At 37.6% G+C, this 22878-nt stretch overlaps 1 protein-coding gene and 1 non-coding gene across 11 annotated transcripts in view; both read left to right on the plus strand.

Moving 5' to 3' along the window:
* Trpc7 (transient receptor potential cation channel subfamily C member 7) overlaps window positions 1–22878 on the plus strand; it is a 316931-nt gene that overhangs the window by 168033 nt on the left and 126020 nt on the right. For 9 of the 10 annotated variants that reach the window (XM_005333202.4, XM_078048930.1, XM_078048906.1 and 6 more), the window contains 2 exons: window positions 3670–3919; window positions 11419–12196. In XM_005333202.4, coding sequence (XP_005333259.1) covers window positions 3918–3919; window positions 11419–12196 — 780 coding nt within the window. In that variant the 5' untranslated portion in view covers window positions 3670–3917. The remainder of the gene's footprint in view (window positions 1–3669; window positions 3920–11418; window positions 12197–22878) is intronic. The other variant, XM_078048914.1, reaches the window with a different exon arrangement.
* On the plus strand, window positions 22650–22756 carry LOC144367869 (U6 spliceosomal RNA). The gene has a single exon (XR_013427424.1). It is a non-coding gene; the product is annotated as a U6 spliceosomal RNA (small nuclear RNA).

A 22878-nucleotide genomic window follows, 5' to 3' on the forward strand; every position in this document is an offset into this window, starting at 1 on the left:
TTTTATTATTAAGGTAGCTCTTTGCAGTTGAAACAGACTCTGCAGGATATGACAGCTGGAGGCTATCAACTGACTACTATCTCTACATGAGCCTTTCATTGAAGGGGATCTTCCTGTCTACCACAGCATCTTAAGCATATTCTTAAGAAAGAACAAAATTAAATATCTCCTATTAGTTTCTGTTTTCTTTTTTAAAGAAACCTTTAATAGATTGTGGGTCAGTTGTAGCTTATACAAATCCTATAAAAGCACAACCTTTGAAAACCACAACATATAGCCTAAACTAGAAGATCAGAAATTTTTCATAAAATATAAATATTAATAGAATTAAAATAACATCATTCCTGTCACTTTGAGCCTTAGTGCAATTTTCAATCAATGATGTGGCTATTAAACAAGATATTAAGAGAGATTCCTTATTCCTTTTTTGGGGAAGGCACTGTGGATTGAACCCAGGGGTGTTTCACCACTGAGCACCATACCCAGTCTTTTTAATTTTTTTCTTGAAACAAGGTCTCTCTAAGTTGCTGAGGCTGGTCTTGAACTTGCAATTCTCTTGCCTCACCCTTTAGAGTAGCTGGGATTACAGATATGTGCCACTGCACCTGGCTCTCCTTTTCAAAGATGGGCTCAACATAATGGCATCTAGTAATTTTAACCAGACATTTTTTTCTCTGAAAACTTTTTGCATCAATTCTTAAATAATAAGTATAATAAATATGTTGAATATATTTCTGTGTAGGATAAAGAACCAGATCTGTTCAGTAACCAAACAAATTAAAGTACTATTAAAGAATATCTGAGATGGGGAAAAAAAGAGTGTCCCAATGGATTCAGACTCATAGCTATAGTTTCTAAAACATTTTAGTCTTTAAATAGACAATAGTAGTATTTCCTTAAAAAGTGATTTATGAGTTACCTGTGTCAGAATCACTCAAGGTTCTTGGGAGGAAAAGGCAAAGTCTCTGGGGAAGTATCACCAAGAATTTGTATTTTTGTACCTTTAGCAGGCTATTAGGTTATGATGGAGCACAGAAAGTCTGAGAACCACTGATCAATAGTATGTTCACTGTTCAGTCATAGAGCAAACTGTTAAGCAATAGTGAAAGCAACATATGCTGAGCTCTGACTGTGTGCCAGGCACTATTCTCAGCTCTTTATGTGAGTTGTCTCATTTTGTAATCACTATAACTCTACAAGCAAGAGACTGTTGCAGCTTTCATTTTACAGGTTACAAAACTCAGGGATGCACATAGAAATTGGAAGATTTGAGTTAAAACACAAGAAGTTTGACTCAAAGTCTTAGGCACTCTTAACCACTAAACTTTGCTGTGGGCCTATGCCCAGGTGAGACTGCAAGAAAGCAAAGATTCAAGCCTTATGCAGATATCTTAGACATCTTCTCTTCCAAGAACTAAGAGTATTCTGAACTTTTCTTGTTAATAATGAAGATCTAATTACTTCAGTGTTTTACCTATTAAAAATATGATAATTTGGTATGCATATAATGCTTTTCAGATTATATGTATTTGCCTATTGAACCCAATGTCTGTGTAATGACATCCTTGGGAAGCGGTAAAGCATTCTAAAAATGAGGACTAGATCCTTCACAAAATATCATCATATCCTGTCCTTTTTGAAGAGCTGTCTGGCCTGATTCTGACTTTTTTTCAATTAATTGATATACCTATAAAATAATTAGCTCATTCCCTTTCTATCTCTCTGTCTCTGTCTCTGTCTCTCTCTCCCTCTCTCTCTCTCTCTACACACACACACACACACACACACACACACACACACACACACACACACATATATATACACAGCTAACTACTGTATCATCACTGGAATATTTTTAAAAATATGGTTCAATTTTTTATGACATCTTGATTGGAAACAAGGACATAGTTCATGTCAGAAACTGATGAAAATATGCTCTTGGATATTTATTAAAAACACAATACATCATCTCTATCATTATCAACTAAAAGCCACAACCCAGTATTCTTGAGAAAGTATTTTATTCTATACTGATTCACTAATCATGATGATGAGGATCCCAATCAAAAGGATATTATCAGTGTCAGAGCTAATCTTCTAACTTAGTGGTTGTGAGATACTTCTGTTGGCTTCCTATACTATATTTTGTTCTGTACTTCTGTGTAATACTATAGAGCTCTAATTAATTAGCATTTTATTTAAATGAGTTAAACCTATTTCTGATTCTAATAAAAAATAAAAATTCCCTTATCCTTTAAGTCTATAAAATTTTTTAATAAAAATTTTCATTCTAAGAAATTTCTCTTTAAAATGATATTTTATTCAACAAAGCACAATCATTAATATTGGAAAGTTTGTGTGGAGGTTCATGGAATAAAATTAATTTTCTCTCAGTCTTATTAGAGAGTTTAAAGAGCTACCTTTACTTCTCTTGAGCAAAAGGGAAGGAAAGATATCCAAATGTATCAAGCATGTCTTAATGCAAACTTTGTTGCATTGTATATTTATTTCAATTCATTACCATAAAAATTGGTAAAATGTACTATTAATCCTATTGTTATTCACTATTTACATATGAAGGAACTGAAGTTCAATGATTAATTTGTGTCCAAGGTCACACAAAAAGTAAATCAAAATCCAAGGGTCTTTCCCCATATACCAGGGTATTCCCAGAGAAAATGCTAGTAACATATTAATGAAACAATGTAATCTGATTTGCATATAAACTTAGAATGGAAGTGTGCAAAATGCACTGTAAGCCAATCTTTAATCCTAAGTATTGCATTTGCACACAGTCTTCACAGAGTGCCAGTTATTAATCCATGAATTGGTTTCAAAGAATAAGCACTGAAATTTATTATTCAGCAACCTAGATAGAACCTGGCAACAATCACAGTTTTTCTTACACAGACAATATTTCAATTGAGCAGATTTCTCTCCAATGATGTCACCAAAATACCTTAGTGTTTAAGTATCATAGACTGTTTGATAACAACAATTGGTAAGAAGGGAGACAATTGGGAAAACAAATTTTTGCATTAGGAATTTCCTTTCAAAAGAGGAAAAGTTACAAATGAAAGCTAATGGTTTAAAGACTTTTTACTAACATCAGACCTGATCTGTCTCACTAACCTCTTCCTAAACAATACTAAAAGCTTGTGTATCGAGAGGATAACATTAAAAGATCCATCACTCACAGAAGATAAAGTGGGTGTGGCCTTAAGGTTTACTAAAGGAAACCACTCTTCTCACTCTTCAGAATCCTTTGGTTTTAGTTTCCTTCTCAACTCTCTCCCTCTGTAAATACATGCAGACCCAACAGGTAGGAAACCAGTTAATTGCCCCACGTTTCATTTGTTTAAACTGATGAACATTCTCCTTCAGGAGCCAGATCATATTCCCTTATATAACTGATGTGTGTGTGTGTGTGTGTGTGTGCGTGTGTGTGTGTGTGTGTGTGTGTGTGTGTGTGTGTGTGATGCACTATTCTGGGACAGAGGGGCCAAGTAGAAATTCTGAGGGGCTATGGTGGAAAAACAGAGTTGCTCTCTCCCTTTCAAAGCTATGTCTGGAAGAGGGGGTGGGGACAATACTAACCCATCATCACGCTGCATGCCAGTCTCACACACGGATGCTTCTCCTTCATGTTCTCTGGGAAATTTCCCCCAGATTAGGAAAAGAACGGGAAGTCGGGTCTGCTACAAAAGAAGAAAGGCGAGTTTTTACCACTGCAGCACAAAGAAAAGCAGAGCGCACTTTCACATTATCGCAACTCCACTCTCTTGACCAGCTCTATACTTCAGTACCACGGAGAGCAGCACCGCCTCAGCTACCACCCATGGGGAGCCAGATTCCCGCGACTCTGCACCGGATCCCGGTCATCTAGAGGAGGGACAAGCCTGCGTATTCTACCCTCAATGTAAGTAGCTATGACGAGTCTTTCATATTGATTTTTTTTTCAGTAGAGATTGTTTTCTAGCTGAAATATGAAATTAATTAACTTTTATTTATTGGCCCTTTCTCTCTAGGTCATTGCTTAGATTTTTTTAGATATTGTCTGAATGTGACATCTTTCTTATTTGTTAAGTGGTAGGAATTTTTTTTCTTTTATTGACAGTCTAAGTTTACAAAGCCATTTAGAAATAGGCAACTCCTCCTGGTAAGCCTAGTCCTTTTGTACTGAAGTAGTATAGTTTTATTTCTAAAAGAGTATGTGTGTTGTCTACCTTTTCACTACTGAGAGCTTTTAGAATTTGGTGTTCTGTTGTTATTTATTTGAATATAAATATGGAGTTGGAAAGAGGAAGAAGGATATATTATAATAAATAGTCACTGTTAAAGAACTACAGGTGGCAAGAAAAGGGCTGTAATTTTCCTTTTTTTCTTTCTTATTGAAAATATGGTCTGAGCTCTATGTCTCCTTTAGACATCCATTTCAAAATAACAAATATGCTCTTAATAAAAGAGTTGTAATCTGGGCAGAGCTTTTACATGAGCTTTGATAATCTGGATCACAGAGTCTCCACTTTAAGTTTGAAGTTGTAAATTCACTTAGGTATGATTAAGGAGACTCGACAAAGATGCCATTGTCATTAATTATAATTTAAAGGCTTTAATGGATTCAGGGTAGATTTTAAAAAGGCAATAATGATTGACCCTGTCTGGTGGCACTCAGTGAATTTTTGCCTCAGAATGCCACCTGCTGGTGGGTCCTATTTCTAAAGTACTAAGCACACTTACCAGATTTATGAATGAACTCACATAAAATCCAGAATATTCATTATGGATATGATACAGACCCACTGTCTAAGGCCTTTTTAGCAATGACATTGACTCAATTTCTAATAATTTACCAATATTCTATGTTACAATTATAATTCCATAAATACTTATCTCCAAAAACACTTGCTCCTAGGCTTAGGGGCATGTAGACTAGCTAACTCCTTTAGGCAGTAATTAACCCAGAAAAAAAAATCAGAACTATGTGGAGCCTCATTGAGGCTAATTGCAGAATGCATGTGGTATCTTGGATGTGAACTACAGGAGCTGCTGCTTAGCAAAAGCAATCAACACTTCTCTGAGATAAATATTCAGCATGCTACTGTTTCCAGTATTTTCATTTCACAATTTAAAGGCCTCTGTTTTTCCTGGTGGTAGATGTTCACTTCAGACTCTTTTGGCACAGAGGTCAATAAAACCATCAGAATATCACACATATCTATTTTATTACAACATGAATCTTTTTATATGTAACTATTTGAACTTGTCATTTTAACTATCTGAAGTTGTACACAATGAGATATAGATATCCAGTTTCATAACTTCCTTGCCCAAATAAGCAAATAAAAATTTTTAAGGTAAGAAGAAAAAAAGGAAACAAACACAAAGCACTAGTTATATTTGGACAGCTAATATATAAGGTAGTTTGAAACTATTGAGAATAGCCTCTTCTCTAAATTACACTATTTTGTGAAAAAGCAAATTACTAATGGAGTCAGTTGTTAACTTTCAAGAACACTAAATAATATTATTCAATACAGATAGAATGAAAAAACTATCATACATTAGCAGAATTGTTTAGAAAGTATATCTTAATGTAATATATTGTAATGAGTAGCAGAGGGCCACATTGCTTGTTTCCTTAGGATTGGACTGGTTATATGTATGAACTGATGTACATAACAGAATAATTAGGTGGGTATCTCTTTGCTTTCACTCAAAACATATATGTTAGACAAGCATATTATTGTCACTAATTTAGGTGGGAAATTGAATACCTTAGACCCACAATTAATATTGATAAACTAAAAAAGTTAATATTCAATGACACTAAAGCACTTATTAGGTACTAAGTAATGTATATTCACTATATCACTTCAACTTCAACATAATATGGAAGATGACATTTAGAAATAAGTTGGATGCCTTTGGAAATATGCAAAAATTTTCAGTATTATGAAAGGGAAATGTCTCAATTTTCTGCCTCAGTCACTCAAGGGGTTTAATATAACTTCTTATATTAGCTGTCTCATCTAGTAACTTATGGGTCATCATATATAATGAGCTAATTGAAAATTGATTTTACTTTGGAACCATGCCTTATTTAATAGTTGTCACTCAGAAATAGGAAATCGTGGTTTATAAGATTATATGGTTCCTCTATTTGTAAGAAATAGGATGCTGGTAAACACTAACACCTCTATTTTATTGGTCTTCTTGAAAGGCCAGCCCAGATCAAGCATTTAAGAATTCATTAAATTATCTGACCATGCACCATGTGCCAAATATCAGGTCTACTGGGCACCAGGTGCATATGCCACACAAACAAGCAATCATCTTGCCCTCAAGTATCCTTCACTCTAATGGAAAATTTTATGGACAAAAGAAACTTAATGAAATGCAGGAGGAAGATGGATGGCAATGGCACACCAGCATAGACTTTGAAATCAGACAGACTAGACTCCGAATAGTAGGTGCATTACTAACAAGTTCTATCATCTGGGAAATATGGTTAATCTAAATTACCTCATTTCATCATCTGTTAAAACAGAATGAAAATAGTACCTAAATAATGAAGTAGTTTGTGAGAACTTAAAATGATAATGCATGTAAAGTACTCAGCATGAAGGTTGGCACGTAGTTAATGTGTAATAAATGTTAATCATTATGATTGAGTAGTCATTTAAGAAAATAGCTAAGCTTATCATATGATAATTTATTTAAAACAATAATTCATATAAATCACTTATAGTGTCTGGCACATGATAAATGTATAATATATGTTAACTATCACTGTTACATAGTCATTTTAAAATGTAGTGAAGCTGAGTATATCAGTGAAGGGTAAAATCTGAATCAATTTAAATAATTTTGTACTTAAGTATATTGGTACTTAAGTGTATCAATATGCAAGATTTTTAATCATTATTGTCATGAATATTTGTAAAAAGCTTTATAGTGTTCAAGGCATTTGGCATGCACTATTTAATCTTTAATGTGGTCCTAAGAAACATGAGAGATGAATTTTATTACTCCCTTTATAATGGTGAGAGAACTGAGGTTTATGAAAAGACTGCAGATCACTTTACTATTTTATCACTTTCACTAAAACTCAGAAGGTATACAGGCCAAAGCTGGGTTTTCCTGGGTAACTGATCTGACTCCTGGATTTTGTTTGATTCTACATTCAGTTGGGGAATGTCATAGACTGAATTGATTTCAGGCTTGAATAATTTTCACAGAGACTTTTGATGCTTATGGCATTTTAATAAAAAAATAGATCACTAAAAGACATTTTAAGAATTCTTTTCTTAATAAATAATTAACCACAACCATACCTGTCTCTAAAGGCTTTATGGTCATGTTTATTTGCAATGGAGTTAAGGTGCAAGATTCATACTTTTCACAGATTACTCACATCTGGCTTCTTTCAGACTGGTTGATGCATCTGTAAGCAAAGCTTGATAAAAATAGCAACAGAGGGAGTAAGAGAGAGTTTAATAAGCAGTTCTCCTCTCAAATATGGTTTTATTTCCACTGGAACCTTCTCCTCAATGACATAAAATGTCAATGTATGCATTTTTAGAAAAAGAAAAACAGTATCTTAATTGAGGTGTTTGATGAGTTTGATTATTCATTATCTCAATGATATATTCAAATATAAAAATATTTGCATTCAAAGTTCATTTTTAAGAAAAATATTAAAGTTGGGGCAAATATCAATTGCATTTTAGGAAGAATCATTTTTCTTCATTTTTGACCCTAAAATGGGGATAGGATCAACAAAGTCCAGCAAGGGAACATGTTGGATTCATGAGTGGGAGTTCTGACCACCAGCTCTGTGGGCCAAATAACTATCTTTACAACACATCATCTTTCTCATGGTTTCTTTCCAACCCATGGGATACATATAGGTAAATCATGAATATCTATAATTTTAAGATAAAATGGCAAAGACATGGTAGCTAAATGTATTTATAAGTGTCCAAATGTTTAAAAGGCATCATTAGATATTAGAGAGGTGCTTCTAAGAGGGAGTCAGAATTACCAAGAAGCCCACAATAAGGTTAAAAGGCCTCCATCAATCTGAATCATGATTGAGACATGGCTCCAGGGTCTATGGTGAAACCCCTCAATTTGGAAGCAATCTCATTGGGTAGCACATCTCATTGCATGTGCATATGAATAAGTGACTTGAAAAATGGATAAGGTTTCATTTTTTAATGCCAAATTCCTTTAGAAAGGGAGCATAACTGACCATTTTGGGGGCGTCCAAATGTTATCTTGAAGCTGAGGTTTTAACGGCTGTGAAAGAGAGGCTTGTTTATTTCTTGCTACATCTGGGTGTCTGCTCTCAAGGTCATTCAGAAAAATGCATGACAACTGGTGAAGACATTTTAAGTTCTGAGAAATACCAGCCACCCATGCACACTTTTTATAATTATTATAGAAACAGCAAGATGTATGTGATGTCCTACCTTCTGCACAAATTATTTGCCCCAAGGTTTATTCTTTTCACTTAACCTATCTCAGTTTCTTCACCTAAAAATGAGAAAGCTACCACTTTGCTTTTTATTGTTTCATTGATGAGGGAAATAAAAAAATTATATTTGAGCATCCTTTAAGTTTGAAGGCTTCAGCATCTATGATGTTCATGTTAACTCTGAATTTAGATTGGGTACTTCTGAAATGATTTTCTGCTGATTTGGTTCAGTAGTTATTATATTTCCTTTAAATTTATCTCCCCAATGCTTCTTGCTGTGTAATAGTTGGGTACCCCTGACCTTATAGTCTGAACTATTCTCCCTCCTGGACAGAACTCTAATGGAAAAGTGACATGGAATCAAGCTATAGTGCCTGATTCTTCGAGGACAGCTGATGTTTCATATCTGACACACAGCTCACATGCTTTTGAGTGGAAACTGTTTTTTCCTGGGTTGATTTGTGACAGCTAAGTCCAGAGATATGTTTCTGAGAGAGGCAGAAACCTATCACAAGATAGGTTAATTCCATGAGGAAGATTATTGGTCTTGTGTTGGCTTAACTTCCACTGGTGTATGTGTGCCCAGATGACAGGCCTGGAAACTGAACTTATTACATCCTCTGGAAAAGGTCTTTGGAGAAACAAATAAGGGGACTTCTTAGCTTTCAACTCAGCTATGCCTCTCCTTCTGAAAAACATATAACAATAAATATCTGCATCCTATTTGTGAATCCCTCTCTCATGTAAATATTTCTGTAGGATTCCCAGTCTAGGGTCTGCCTTTGGCATGAACAAGTATATTCTCTTCCTGGAATAATAGCATTGTTGAAAGAAATAGGCTCAGAAGGAGCTTGTGAGCTTGAACACTGACCATCGTTTCTCCCACAATCTTTTGCAAAGTATACTTTAGCAATGTGAACAGCAGTTCAGATTCTCTTCTCAAAAGAGTGACCATTCTCTGTTAGGAGGTATCATAGACAGTTGCCTAGAGAGGGAATTGCCCATAATTATTCCTTTTATTTTTTACAGATAAAGAATTTGCTCTACCACATAGTTTAGCAGCTTTTTCCCTTGGATTCTGCTATAGGCAGAATTAGAGCTCTAAGCTCTGGCCTCCAATCTTTGGTTTATACCAAAAATCAGGCTGGCACAGATCAAAAGGTAAAATGAGAAGTAAGCTACATGGAGCCCAAAATTCAAAAATTCATAAGATTAATTAATAGTTTTTTAAAACCTCAAAACCCTAGGTTTAATTTAAAAGTCTTGCTCTGTGATTACTTTTAAAAATGGCTTGATAGGCTGGGTTTGTGGCTCAGTGGTACAGTGCTTACCTAGCATATGTGAGGCACTGGGTTCAATCCTCAGCATCACATAAAAATAAATAAATGAAATAAAGGTATTGTGTCCATTTACAACTAAAAAGATATTAAAAATGGCTTAAGTGAAATACTAAGTATTCTTTATGCATTAAGACATAACTGATAACAAGAAGATAATTTTCTTGGATCATGGAAAATAATTCAGAAAAAAATTCCTAAGTACTTAACTTTAGAATAGATATGTCTTGTTAAAATGGTTGCATTCTAATATTATTTGAATAGTGTCCATGGAAGTAGAGTGGAGAAAGAGAATAGAAAATTCAGGAAGGGTCAACTGGAGAATCAGAAAAGTTTAAGATGTCTAAGTCAGTGGAAGCTGAGGGATCATCTGGCCCAGCCCTCTTCTGGGTACTCAAGGCTAGCTGGAAATGAAACATACTGACTTGAGCTCAAATTACATGATAGCTGTTAGTTTCTCTCATTTGCCATTTTAAACCTTATTAATTTCTTAGGTAACTATTGTTTAAAGTCACAGACTGGCAAATGGCAGAGCCGGAATTCCTACTTTAAACCTTCTGACTTCAAATACCGTCTTTGAGCCTAGCTTCACTCAGCATCTTTATCTGAGACGAGGATAATAATGGTGCCTTCCTCATAGGTTTGATACAAGAATTAATACATTAATATATGTGAAGTTAGAACCTAAATATGTTAGTATAGTACCTGCAACATAATAGGTATTTAATAAATATTAACTGCTATGATTAATGGTATTAATATTAACCTCTATATTACACCACAGTGAGAAAGAATAGTTAGAAGTGAACCCAGCATGTAAGCTGACCTATTCCCCCCACCCCACATAAAACTCCAGGTTCAGTCTTAAGAAGCTACAACTGAACTCCTTCAGGAGGGCTGATTGCAGCCATCAGCAAGTGGCAATGACTCTAGTCCTGCTCCCTGTCACATTTTTTTCTCTTAGATGCTTAATTTTCATGGAGAAATATAGAAACAGGCCTATGTGACTGTACTTGCAGTATGAGAATGTACTAGGACAAGACATCTGAGGCAGAGGTGGCAGTAACTGTGATGGGCACAGTCCTTGGAGAACTGGGGTAGATGCAAAGGGACAGAATAAAAGTAATACTGCCTACTTTCTCTATTCAAGTTACTTCATTTAATCCCCCCACGGACCCTATGGTGCACAAAGTTTTCTATGTTGTGCATAAGAAAACAAAAGTACAGAGGAGCCAAGTGACTTGCTTGACTACACAAATGGATGAAACAGGCCCTTGCCACACCCCTACCCCTCACCTTCCCCACATCCTCCCTCCATCTCCCATCACATTCCACATACAGCTCTGCTGGACTCCTCCACCCAAGGATAGAACAGCTGGATAACTGAAGATTCTCCATTTGAAAAAAAATAGTTCAGGCAACTATTTGTCTTGATCTGAATGTTTAAGACAATGATTTCTAATTAGATTTCACAGTTTGTAATAACGTTCCCATCATGATATTTTTTTTTTATCTCAACAATTTTTGTTTGTTCTGCCTCTGGGGAGTCTGCAGGCCTCTGGGAATGTAACTGAACTTCTTTGCCTCATTGTCCCACAGGTTGGGGAGCAGCACCTTCAAAAACATGCAGCGCCGGCACACGACCTTGAGGGAGAAGGGCCGCCGGCAGGCTATCCGGGGTCCCGCCTACATGTTCAATGAGAAGGGCACTAGCCTGACCCCCGAGGAAGAGCGCTTCCTAGACTCAGCCGAGTATGGCAACATCCCGGTGGTCAGGAAAATGCTGGAGGAGTCCAAGACCCTCAATTTCAACTGCGTGGACTACATGGGACAGAATGCGCTGCAGCTGGCTGTGGGCAACGAGCACCTGGAGGTCACGGAGTTGCTGCTCAAGAAAGAGAACTTGGCGCGGGTGGGGGACGCGTTGCTGCTGGCCATCAGCAAGGGCTACGTGCGCATTGTGGAGGCCATTCTCAACCACCCGGCCTTCGCACAGGGCCAGCGCCTGACACTTAGCCCGCTGGAGCAGGAGCTGCGGGACGACGACTTCTATGCCTATGATGAGGATGGCACGCGCTTCTCTCACGACATCACGCCCATCATCCTGGCGGCCCACTGCCAGGAGTACGAAATCGTGCACATCCTGCTGCTCAAGGGCGCCCGCATCGAGCGGCCCCATGACTACTTCTGCAAGTGCACCGAGTGCACTGAGAAGCAGCGGAAAGACTCCTTCAGCCACTCGCGCTCCCGCATGAATGCCTACAAAGGACTGGCAAGCGCCGCCTATTTGTCACTGTCTAGCGAAGACCCTGTCCTCACCGCATTGGAGCTGAGCAATGAATTAGCCAGACTAGCCAACATTGAGACTGAATTCAAGGTAACTCTCCCACTCACCATCCTGAGGGCAGATGGCCCAGTGGGCTCTTCTATGTGTGCCCAATGACAAAATGGGTTGTCTTCTGGTCTGAGAAAGGTTGAAAGCCTCAGGCTTTTGTCATTCGGGCTCACAGAGGGGAAAGGTTACACATTTCACCTGGGTCAGATGTAGACCTGAGGGAAAAGCAGCCCACTAGGTGGAATATTTTTTTAAAAAAAGAAAAAGAAAAGAAAAGAAAGAAAGAAAAAACATAAATGTAACTAAAAGGTGACTTTGCACAAATCCATATGGTAAAAGACAAGGAATTTGTGGTGCTGGGGCAGACACCTCAGCCCTAACCACAGTCACTCAGGAATGTCTAGGATACCAAGGTTATTTCCTGGTCTGGGCTTTGACTTCATGATTGTTTCATCTGCATGGTTTTGATTTGTCTCATTCTCATCTCTATCCCATGCTGGACTGTGCTAATCTTAGGTTCAGTCTCAGCCCAATGCTAAAAGACTCAGGATTGCCTTTCTTAAACCTCACCAGCTATTGCTATTTTCTTGTCAATGGGCTGAGATGGCATCACATGAAAAAGCAAATAAAATTTTACAGTTGCTTGTCATTCCAGTAAATGAGTCTAGGGCAAAACCCTACAATTCAGCCACCCTGAGAGCACCTTACCTATCAGGCCAAAGGATGGATACTCATTTCCAAAGTCCATTATTTAAGAGTGGTCCCGTGCTTTTACTGTCAACTGACACTGCCCTGAAAGAGAAGACTGGGACATAATGTAAGAAACTCTTTTGACATGATGTTTAATAAAAGGAACAAACACTTAGTGAGCATTTACTATATGCCATGCACTAACTGCCTTACTTATTGATCTTGGTTAACAATAACCCGTATGCTGCAGGTACTACTACTATCCCTGTTTTGTATGAGAGCACAGAAGTAGACAGAAAGCACACAGTTAATAAGTAATGAAACCATTGTTCTAGTCTAGGTATCCAGAGCTGATTCAGTCACTCCAGCAAACCTGTGCCAGAGGCCTTGTTCATATATTGAGCTTCTCAAAATTTCACTGGCCTTTATCTGAATGATGAAGGGATTCCTCACTCCATGTGTGGCTGGAAGAGTAGTAACTACAGTTGGGCTCATTATTTCCCCTCTTGGCTATGGAACACACAAAAAGGCATCATATAGGGGGCTGATCATCAAGCTGAGAAAAGATGTCATTTGCAAGTAAGAATTTCATTATCCAAAAGAGATGCAATGCAAGAGCTATACCTACATAGAATACAATTAGGTGACCAAGGATATGTACCATTTCATAGCAAGGAAGACTCTCCTGGGCCATGTTGTTCATGGAGGTCTCAAAGGATGGAATGAGATCAGGTCTTACTGAGCAGTAGGAGGTGGAGCCAGGGGGAAAGAAAGTATCTGGAGGCATTTGGATGAGCAAGTGAAGATGAGGCCCAACAAAGCCCAGAGCAGGGAGGAGATGGATGAGGAACTCCATGTGCCTAAAATACTGACTTCCTGCTGTGGCACACAAGAGGAATGCTGAAGAGATGAAGGGGGTGCAGATCTCAGAGGGCTCTGTATGTCAGGCTGAGCACTCTGAGTTATTCTGTAGGAGGAAATGGAAAGCCACTAAAAGTTGATGATTCAGGTACTATGTAGTGAAATCTAGAGTTTTGGAAACTTATTAAACTAAGATAAAATGGAGGATTTGGACTGGGACTGGGTGGGGCACTAAGACTAAAGAGAGGAGCAATTCAGGTATGCATACATAAAGCCATGGAAGCCTCTTAGAAAGAAAAGGCTTGTCCCACCAGCTAGGGATAGATAAACTAGGCCAAGAAGAGGGTAGCATGGCACCACAGATTGTGAATAGATAAAGCACCCTATAATTAAGTCCATTTTATTCCATCTAATTCCGTAACATTATTCATGGCCTCATCTAGAAAACATGGTGGCTATTGATGCCAAGATTACCCAAAGAAGCCCCAAAGAAATATAGCTATTGTCTCTTCTTTTCTCATACCAAGGGCAAGGATGTCCCAAGCAAGGCTACTGGATCTTTTCTTATTCCCCAGCCTTCAGACCAATCCTGAGCAGGCTGCATAAAAGGAACAGCTAAGCCAATTACTTCAGATATTTCTGGCCAAGAAGGAAAAAAAACAAGCAAAAATGTTCTTTGGATCAGATTATCTGGATAATTGCACAATTCTCTACTTATCTCACATCTGGGAGAGTGCCAGCCTAAATAAAACGATGCTAGACTAACATTTGGAAACACATCTGAGCCATTTGTTTCATTTACTAAAACCCAAAGTCTGGCATATTTTAGTGTACATAATATCTAAAACTGGAAGTTTGTTGAAATCATTTTCTATGATATTTTGATTTAAAAAGTAAATTATGGAAATTGTGGACAATTAAGAACACTACTAACATGATGGCAAATTCTTTCTAAAATGCAGTCATTTACTCAGAATAAGAGCTAGCATAAATACATTTGCTGGCTGTTAACATCCCCCTAGTTACCTTTGTTTGAAATAATGTCTTTCAGATTGTCGACAAATGGTGCATTATAAATTAACATAACTGTTCCTTTAGAACTTTATTACTTATTCAACTATCCTTGTATGTTCATTCCTGACATTATAAATCTTCTCAGAGAGCAGTTTAGCAGGAAAGAAGTCAAACTGTAATGAAAGAATAAAGAGCCAGTAAATGTGTTCTAAATTGCACTCTTGATGAGTCTGTTCTGCTTTCTAGGGACTACATGTGGCTGCTTGTTGTCACATATTACAGAAATGATCCAGTGTCATCAATTATGTAAAATACTATCAGGGTTTCATTGGAAATATGTCACATGTCATCCTCCACATCTTCTAAAATGCTCACTTTGGAGTGACATGTCCTGACTAGGAGATGTGATCCAAGATAAGCTTGAATTTGGGGAGTCATTTTAATTTACTACCAGAATAGAGTCTACTCATTCACAACAAGTGCAGCCAATGTCAAGGTCTCCAGTAAATTGTGGCTAGAATCAGATGCCTACTAGCAAGCCGGTATTTTTTGGTGGGGAAATTGTGTAGTTGTTCAAGGATTGCATATGTCTCTTTTATATTCTTGGGTCTAGAAAGATATTAAAATTCAACTGGTCAATGGGGCCTCCCAGTACCTTAAATATACCCAGTAAATTAGTAAGCCTTCCAGAAATACTTGATGAAAGGAATGAAATAAATCCTAAAACAATAATCATTCCAACTGTTGAAGCAAATGATTACTTTTATCTATGGATCAAACTTAATACATTTATGGATTTCATAGTAATATTTGATGAACATGGTGAAATGGGAAAGTTCTAAAGAAGATACTGTAGCCAGGGATAAAACCTTTACATTCAATGACTGAAGACTAATCGTATGTTGCATTGTATGATGTATGGACAGCAGAGCGTGTCTTCTTTGTCTTACCTAAAATAGGGTTTGAGAGCACTGCCCAAAACTGACATTTTGATTGATTGGTTTATCTATGCAGTAGGAGCCAGAGAAAGGGAAGATTGGTGTGATCTGGACTATTCAGGGTGCTTTACCCTGGTGGAATGGGCTCTCCCTGTGTAGAAGCATCTGGATTAGCAAGAAAAAATAAAGAATATGTCTATCTTGGTTGGGTTGTAACTCCTGCCACCAAGAATATAGAGGCCTCTGTATCTTTCCTGAATTAGTCTGCTTGGTTTTCTTTGCTGATCATTCTCTTATAAAATTGCTCAGGGTACCCCTTTATTTTGTTGATAATTTCCTAGCTGCATTCCTAGGCGATTTGTCTATATGTGCTGCTTATCTGTGGAAATGATGTTTCAAAATGACTAGAAGTCAGTATTTCTTCCAATTTAGAGTAGGTGGCAGCAGTGCCCTTGGGGCAGGGCAGGGGATGAGGAAGAAAAGGGTGACAAGGGAATACTGCAGGGCTTAGGAAAGAAAGCAGGATGGGATGGAGGGGCCCCTCTTGCTCCCTTACAATTTTGCTTCAATTTGAAAGCATCTACTGTCCCCAAGTCAGAGAACTGTGGAAGCCCAACAAACAGTGCAGCTCAGTTATTTAACGTTTGTCCATTCTGAAGGCTAGAAAAGATGCCGCTGAGAAGGGTCTTCCTGTTGACACAAGAGCAGCATGGAGACTTGTGCTTCAGTCACAGCAATTTATTCTGACAGACCTCAGAGAGGAACAGTAGGAATCAAGAAAGCTAATGTTGTGACTCATTCTCCTTAAGTGTTAATGACCTTTGTGTTTATCAATGGATAGTTAACCACGGATATTATGAAAAATAGATAATGAATTATGTATTGATGTTGTGCTGTCATTTTAAGACCCATAAAAAAACCCTCCAGGCCTGAAATACCACAAATTAAAAATGCAAATAATGATAAATCAGGCCAATTTGCCACCTGCTATGATTTTAGTGAGATCCCATTGTGGAAGGTAAAGATGTTGAGATGACAGTTTGTAATCTGCTTGCAAACTTATCAAGACAGAAAAGGGAAGAGCTGGAGCAAAAGAGGAGTGACTTTGAATTGTGGTGCAGAGAGCTCAGAGTACACTTGAACTCTGGCCATCTGGAGCCAGGAAGACAAAAAGCTGAGTGAAGGCCCAGCCTAGGCTGGAAGCAGTCCCAAAGATTGAGTAAGTCTTTTGCCCCACCCTCTGGTGTTTGTACTAGTTTCTCATACGCTTCGAATACTTCCAGGATTTTTAAATTTTATAGACTAACACCCTAGGAAAATATATTTCCTTGAAGTTTGAAAGCTTGACTGGTAGTATAAACAAATGCCTGCTTAGCATGCAGGAAATGATTTGAAAATCATTTCCTTTTCCACTGGGGAAATATTTTTCAAGCTGTGAAGGTGCAGGTGTGTGGTGTATGTGTGTATAAGAGAATCTGGCAGAAAAGCCCTCAAAGCACTCACTTATGTATCATCCCTGAAACACTAAAGGATCTGACTAGGCCACTCTAGGCCTGTGCTTGAACATCTAATGATGCACAATGAGCAGAGGAGAGAATGACCACAGAAGGCAGGTGATGAGTGGAAGGGCATGGCTCTCACTAAGCACATGCAATGAGGTGTGCTCTATTGTTGGTCTACCTGGGGCTGTGGTCACAGGCCCCTGTACTTGAGAAGACTGGCTTATGTCAGGAAAAGGGACAAAGGTGACTCTGCCCAAGGTAGCTTTGTCTTTCTATTTCATCGCCTAAGTGTCTGGAGGAGCACTTTTGATAGAGCATTCATTAATGAGTCATCACAGGAAAATTAGCTAATTAATGTGTCCTTTAATGACAGTTTTTTGAGATCACAAATAATGCCTAAAATTAGAATGCTCTTCTAGGTTTCTGCCAAGAGGATCAGCCTCTGAAATACAGGGAGACAGTGAAAATTGGGTGAGAGGTATTCAGGTGAGATAAAGGAAGCTGTTAAACTAAAACATAGGTAGAGTCAGGCTCCAGTGAGCACACAGTGTAGTCATGCTTCATTTCCTGGACACAGAAGAGTGGAGAGCAAAAAGCTTGGCCCTGGAGCCAGTCAGACCTGGGTTTCATCTCCTACAAGTCATGTAATTTTGGACATCTACTTGAAGTTAATTGTCGTATTTGAAAAATGGAGGATGAGAGGGAAGGACTAGATACTTCAATCATAACTTATTCAAAATGGATTGCTTCTTCCCCCACCCAAACATTTTCTCTTACCCTAATCTTCTCATGTCAGTCACACCAAGATTTACTAAAAACTTTGTGTACTTCATCCCACTTAACTTCAAGAAAGTGCTGGCACAAATGTGGTTCTCGGTAAATAAATAAGTTGGTAAACTTATGACTAATAACCGCTCAGTGTGTTGGTAAGGATTAAATGAGATCAAAAATATATCTGTGCAGAGAACTAGACACATAATAAGCATTATTAATTTTTAACTAGAGAGCTCAGTGGCAATCCCTTTCCCAAAGCCCACTGAATTGTCAACACCACAACTTTTTTTTTTTTTTTTACCATTAATACAGCTTACATTTCAGCACCTCCTCTATTCATAGGGTCTTTCTGATTTGGGCTAAGCTGCCTATCCCCTCAGCAGAGCTTTTCAGAAAAAGAAAAGATCTAGGTTATACGTGTGAGCTCTGTGGTTAAAAATAGGCCAAGGAAATGTTCTCCAATTGGAAAAATGCAGACCTCTAAAACCAAATAAACTAAGAGTGCTGCTCAAATATTACTGTGAAAAGAAGTGATGTGGGCTGGAAAGATAGAAAAGCAAAAGAGAGGGGGAGGAAATGGGCAGGCAGAGCTCCTGCCAAATGCAGACAGAGATTATTTTTTGAAAAATATCTGTGGAAAAGATTCATCACCACACACTAAAAAAAGGGGAAAAATAATTTCCTACACAAGTGAAGCTATCAGTCTGAATTATCAGAGATACAGAGAAAAATGGAGATGGTTCTTCAAGAAAATTAGCCAATAAGTAGTAGCACAAATTAAATCAAAAGAAAACACAAGGATTTTTTCTCTGAAAGAGAAAAGTCACAATGCTATATAAATTAATCATAGGGGGGTAGCATTAATCAAGTATGCTGCACATGTCTTTGGTATGGCAGCATGTGTTTTAATTAGCAAAAAATTCACACTCAGATTAAATGGGGAGATACATGTCAGGATGTTGGGAGAGGGACAGAGTCTATAGACTCACTGAGTATCAGAACCAGATGAACCCTAATTATACAGCTGTCTGAAACCCAAGCGCTCATGCCATAAATTCTTTTTTTTTTTTTTTTGGTACTGGGTATTGAATCCAGGGTGCTTAACCATCAAACAATTTATTTTTTATTTAAAGACAGGGTCTCACTAAGTTGCTTAGGGCCTTGCTAAGTTGCAAAGGCTAGCTTTGAACTTACAATCTTCCTGCCTCAGCCTCCGCAGCCACTGGGATTACAGGGAAGTGTTATCATGCCCAGCCATGACAGATTCTTTTTTTTTCTTTTTTTTTTAATTGGTTGTTCAAAACATTACAAAGCTCTTGACATATCACATTTCATACATTATATTCAAGTGGGTTATGAACTCCCATTTTTACCCCAAATGCAGATTGCAGAATCACATCGGTTACACATCCACATTTTTACATAATGCCATATTAGTAACTGTTGTATTCTGCTACCTTTCCTATCCTCTACTATCCCCCCTCCCCTCCCCTCCCATCTTCTTTCTCTACCCCATCTACTGTAATTCATTTCTCTCGTTGTTTATTTTTCCATTCCCCTCACAACCTCTTATATGTAATTTTGTATAACGATGAGGGTCTCCCTCCATTTCCATGCAATTTCCCTTTTCTCTCCCTTTCCCTCCCACCTCATGTCTCTGTTTAATGTTAATCTTTTCTTCCTGCTCTTCCTCCTGCTCTGTTCTTAGTAGCTCTCATTATATCAAAGAAGACATTTGGTATTTGTTTTTTAGGGATTGGCTAGCTTTACTAAGCATAATCTGCTCTAGTGCCATCCATTTCCCTGCAAATTCCATGATTTTGTCATTTTTAGTGCTGCGTAATACTCCATGGTGTATAAATGCCACATTTTTTATCCATTCCTCTATTGAAGGGCATCTGGGTTAGTTCCACAGTCTAGCTATTGTGAATTGTGCTGCTATGAACATCGATGTGGCAGTATCCTGTTGTACGCTCTTTTAAGGTCTTCAGGGAATAGTCTGAGAAGGGCAATAGCTGGGTCAAATGGTGGTTCTATTCCCAGCTTTCCCAGGAATCTCCATACTGCTTTTCAAATTGGCCACACCAGTTTGCAGTCCCACCAGTATTGTACAAGAGTACCCTTTTCCCCACATCCTCACCAGCACTTGTTGTTGTTTGACTTCATAATGGCTGCCAATCTTACTGGAGTGAGATGGTATCTTAGGGTGGTTTTGATTTGCATTTCTCTGACTGCTAGAGATGGTGAGCATTTTTTCATGTACTTGTTGATTGATTGTATATCCTCCTCTGAGAAGTGTCTGTTCAGGTCCTTGGCCCATTTGTTGATTGGGTAATTTATTATCTTATTGTCTAATTTTTTGAGTTCTTTGTATATTCTGGATATTAGGGCTTTATCTGAAGTGTGAGGAGTAAAAATTTGTTCCCATGATGTAGGCTCCCTATTTACTTCTCTTATTGTTTCTCTTGCTGATAAAAAAACCTTTTAGTTTAAGTAAGTCCCATTTGTTGATTCTTGTTATTAACTCTTGTGCTATGGGTGTCCTATTAAGGAATTAGGAGCCCGACCCCACAATATGTAGATCGGAGCCAACTTTTTCTTGTATCAGACGCAGAGTCTCTGATTTGATATCTAGCTCCTTGATCCACTTTGAGTTTACTTTTGTGCATGGCGAGAGGAGTGGATTCAGTTTCATTTTGTTGCATATGGATTTCCAGTTTTCCCAACACCATTTGTTGAAGATGCTATCCTTCCTCCATTGCATGCTTTTAGCTCCTTTATCAAATATAAGATAGTTTTAGCTTTGTGGATTAGTCTCTGTGTCCTCTATTCTGTACCATTGGTCCACCCGCCTGTTTTGGTACCAGTACCATGCTGTTTTTGTTACTATTGCTCTGTAGTATAGTTTGAGGTCTGGTATCGCTATACCGCCTGATTCACATACTTCCTGCTTAGAATTGCTTTTGCTATTCTGGGTCTTTTATTCTTCCATATGAATTTCATGATTGCTTTATCTATTTCTACAAGAAATGCCATTGGGATTTTGATTGGCATTGCATTAAACCTATAGAGAACTTTTGGTAATATCGCCATTTTGATGATGTTAGTTCTGCCTATCCATGAACAGGGTATATTTTTCCATCTTCTAAGATCTTCTTCTACTTTTCTTTTTAGGGTTCTGTAGTTTTCATTGTATAAATCTTTTACCTCTTTTGTTAGGTTGATTCCCAAGTATTTTTTTTTTTTGAGCATATTGTGAATGGAGTGTTTTTCCTCATTTCCATTTCAGAAGTTTTGTCGCTGATATACAGAAATGCCTTTGATTTATGCATGTTGATTTTATATCCTGCCACTTTGCTGAATTCATTTATTAGTTCTAGTAATTACTTTGTAGACCCTTTTGGGTCTTCTAGGTATAGAATCATGTCGTCCAAAAATAGTGATAATTTAAGTTCTTCTTTTCCTATTTTTATGCCTTTAATTTCTTTCATCTGTCTAATTGCTCTGGCCAATGTTTCGAGAACTATATTCAATAGAAGTGGTAATAGAGGGCATCCTTGTCTTGTTCCAGATTTTAGAGGGAATGCCTTCAATTTTTCTCCATTCAGAATGATGCTAGCCTGAGGCTTAGCATAGATAGCTTTTACAATGTCGAGGTAAGTTCCTGTTATCCCTAGTTTTTCTAATGTTTTGAACATAAAGGGATGCTGTACTTTGTCAAATGTTTTTCTGCGTCTATCGAGATGATCATATGGTTCTTATCTTTAAATAGACTTAACTGACATATATAGAATATATCAACCATCATCAAGTGGATATACTTTTTTCTCAACAGCACATGGATCCTTCTCAAAATTAGACCATATATTATGCCATAGGGCAACCCTCAGTAAATATAAAGGGGTGGAGATAATACCATGAATTTTATCTGATCATAATGGAATGAAACTGGAAATCAATGATAAAAGAAGGAAGGAAAAATCCTACATCACATGGAAAATGAACAATATGTAACTGAATGATCAAGGGGTTACAGAAGACATAAAGGAGGAAATCAAAAAATTCTTAGAGATAAATGAAAATACAGACACAACATATCGGAATCTATGGGACACAATGAAAGCAGTTTTAAGAGGGAAATTCATCACCTGGAGGTCATTCCTCAAAAAAAAGGAAAAACCAACAAATAAATGAGCTCACACTTCATCTCAAAGCCCTAGAAAAGGAAGAGCAAAACAACAGCAAATGTAGCAGAAGGCAAGAAATAATTAAAATCAAAGCAGAAATCAATGAAATTGAAACAAAAGAAACTATTGAAAAAATTAACAAAACTAAAAGTTGGTTCTTCAAAAAAATAAATAAGATCGACAGACCCTTAGCCATGCTAACGAAGAGAAGAAGAGAGAGAACTCAAATTACTAACATATGGGATGAAAAAGGCAATATCACAACAGATGCTACAGAAATACAGAAGACAATTAGAAATTATTTTGAAAACCTATATTCCAATAAAATAGAAGATAGTGAAGACATCGATAAATTTCTTAAGTCATATGATTTGCCCAGACTGAGTCAGGAGGATACACACAATTTAAACAGACCAATATCAATGAATGAAATAGAAGAAGCAATCAAAAGACTACCAACCAAAAAAAGCCCAGGACTGGATGGGTATACAGCGGAGTTTTACAAAACCTTTATAGAGAATTAATACCAGTGCTCGCTTCGGCAGCACATATACTAAAATTGGAACAATACAGAGAAGATTAGCATGGCCCCTGCGCAAGGATGACACGCAAATTCGTGAAGCGTTCCATATTTTTACATCCTGGGAACAAATTTTTACCCCTCACACCTCAGATAGAGCCCTAATATCCAGAATGTACAAAGAACTCAAAAAATTAAACAATAAGATAACAAATAATCCAATCAACAAATGGGCCAA

Source organism: Ictidomys tridecemlineatus, chromosome 1, assembly GCF_052094955.1.
Source record: "Ictidomys tridecemlineatus isolate mIctTri1 chromosome 1, mIctTri1.hap1, whole genome shotgun sequence".
In the NCBI taxonomy this organism is placed as follows: domain Eukaryota; kingdom Metazoa; phylum Chordata; class Mammalia; order Rodentia; family Sciuridae; genus Ictidomys; species Ictidomys tridecemlineatus.